The sequence below is a fragment of the Trachymyrmex cornetzi genome, unplaced genomic scaffold (assembly GCF_001594075.2).
Source record: "Trachymyrmex cornetzi isolate Tcor2-1 unplaced genomic scaffold, Tcor1.1 scaffold125, whole genome shotgun sequence".
NCBI classification, from domain to species: Eukaryota; Metazoa; Arthropoda; class Insecta; order Hymenoptera; family Formicidae; genus Trachymyrmex; species Trachymyrmex cornetzi.
The window spans coordinates 264,327-266,931 of record NW_017295817.1 but is presented as its reverse complement, the minus strand read 5'-3'; the positions used below and the strand labels follow the sequence as shown (position 1 = coordinate 266,931).

The window sequence follows — 2,605 nt, the reverse complement described above, 5'->3', positions numbered from 1 at the left end:
AAAAAATTTACATAAAAGCATGCTTTGTAAATAAAGCTATGTTCCAAATTTCAAGTAATTCTTAACATATTGCATTCTCCTTACAACCTCCTTAAAAGCACAAAGCAGAAAAGTTTATTCTGCACTTCTACCTAATCTTCCCGAGAGAAATCGTCCCGTTTCTTTCATCGCTATAAATCTCCTACTACCTCCTCCGCGAAATGGTGAAAAATTACCCTCATTCTTATTCACGAGAGCCACTTTACAGACTAATGATTCCGTAATCGGTTAGGCGGATCAAAAATGTGAAATAAACTTGTGTACCGGTAGGTGCAATAAAATGTAAATTCGTACTATTTGCAATCAGCATTCGAAATGTGTTATTTATCTTGTTTCTTTACGAAGTTAATCCCAACTTCTAGATCGAAGTCTCACAATATTAATGTAATAATAAATCATTTATTCTCTAAGTTAAACAACACGCACACAAATATTCTTTATTAAATAATTGACTGCATAAAATTGCATCCTTCACAAGAAATGGATTAATGTAAAAAAAAAACACAATAAACTACTCTTTAGTAAAATCAACATAAAAATTTTTTTTTTTAATATATTCTACATAAAAATATATATGTATACGTATAAATATATAATATAACACACACGCGCGCGCGCACGCACACACACACACACACACACACAAAAGTTCAAAAGCAGATTTTACGAAATCTGGCTTTAAAGATTCACAGTTGAGGTGAGAGTTGGATCAAATTTTGAGTCATTTTGACCGAGATTGCAACCAAATCCCTACAATTCCGCCCATTGATTCAAGATATCTAAAATTGAAAATATAAAACGATTATCACACACACACACACATGTGTAAACAAAATTAAGTAAGAAGAAATCTTAAATCGCATTAAAATCTACGCTTCTAAAACTCAAATTTCACTTTTTAAACAGTAGTATCCGCTACATGATATTAACTGTCATTTTATAGATTTATTTTAATGTGTTAATTTTTCTTATTTCAGATTCTATTGGGACCTCTGCATGCTCCTCCTACTGGTAGCTAATCTGATAATTCTGCCAGTCGCCATTAGTTTTTTCAATGACGACCTAAGCACTAGATGGATAGCCTTCAACTGCCTTTCCGACACGATATTCCTTATAGACATCGTCGTCAACTTCAGGACGGGTGAGTGTCATTTGATCGATTTGCTTGTTATTAATTCCCCATTATAATAAATTCTCGTCACTTTAATTGGAATCCGTGATAAAAGACCTACTTTAAATTCGCAAACGTGTACTTCTGAGAAATTCCAGTTTTAATCTCTCATATCAACAGGATTTGTGCAAGACGATTTGCGTTGTCGCAGTAACAGTTAACAATATTAGTAACGTCTTTTGAAACTTTCATGTAATACTATTAGGTGTTGCTTATACCATAGTATTTTCGCGACATACAAAATTCCACTTGACATTGTATTTCGCGTTTCATTTCCTCGCAATATAATCGGCGTAAATTATGATGTGTCGAGAATCAAAGCATTTACACACACTAGAATATTTTACAAAAACTCATCTTTTATACATATATGTGATAAGATTTCTCAAAGACTTAATATAAAGAAATATTTAAAAGTTAAATCTCAAGTAAAAAATACTTAAAGAAATACATCAATCATATTCTCATCAAATTTTTCTAAGATTATTTTTCGATATCTTGACTTGTACAACTGTGCAAATTTAAAAATGGAAATTTTTAAATTGCAAAATTGTCGTGCTTATAATAAGTAACCTTTTTAAAAAAAAATGAAAAAAAGCGCCAAGTATGTATGCACCTCCCATAAAAAACTGTTACATAAACTAAAAAAAAAACCATTACATAAATAATATAATTCAAGTGGTAATATTGTTAATTTTTTATTATAAATTACCCCTCAGTAGTATGTATTCATGTAATAAAAAAAAAAATGAAATTAAATCTTTAAATTGCGCCAATTGCAAAAAGAATATATATTTTCTTGCAACATATAACACATACTATTGTATTTTGTAAATTGCGAAAAGAACATATATTTTATTGCAACATATAACATTTAATGAACGAGACAAAGTGATACGTACCTTTATCTTTCTATTCAAGAATCTTTTATATTTCTAACGGAATACAACACTTAATCTCAAAACATTAAAGACGAAGCAGTACAAAATTTTATTAAAATAACAAAATTTTTTATGTAAAAAAACTTGGCGCGCTGCTAGACCTCAAAATATAATAAGTAAATGTTACATAAAATAAATAAACGATGTTTACTGTTTAATTAACATTAATTAACATTAAAATTACAATCAAAATTACACACACACAATTAAAATTATAATTAATTTTAAATCTACTTTTAAATTTAACTTAAACCGCATGTCTTACAAATCTGAAATCATTATTCTATTCTTATATGCTTTTACAATATACAGGGTGGACCATCTGAAGTGATCCAGTCAAATATCTCGAAAACTAGTAGGGATAGAGAAAAATGTTTCGTATGAAAAGTTTAGGGTTACACGGGGGAAGTATGGTACTGACCTTGAAAAATCCTTGGAAGGTCATTTTGAAGGT

The 2,605-nt window shown here is 29.5% G+C and overlaps 1 protein-coding gene across 9 annotated transcripts in view; it reads left to right on the top strand.

The window, feature by feature from the left end:
• Ih (hyperpolarization activated cyclic nucleotide gated potassium channel Ih) overlaps positions 1 to 2,605 on the top strand; it is a 147,495-nt gene that overhangs the window by 114,107 nt on the left and 30,783 nt on the right. For all 9 annotated transcript variants that reach the window (XM_018521904.1, XM_018521896.1, XM_018521900.1 and 6 more), the window contains one exon: positions 1,017 to 1,180. In XM_018521904.1, coding sequence (XP_018377406.1) covers positions 1,017 to 1,180 — 164 coding nt within the window. The remainder of the gene's footprint in view (positions 1 to 1,016; positions 1,181 to 2,605) is intronic.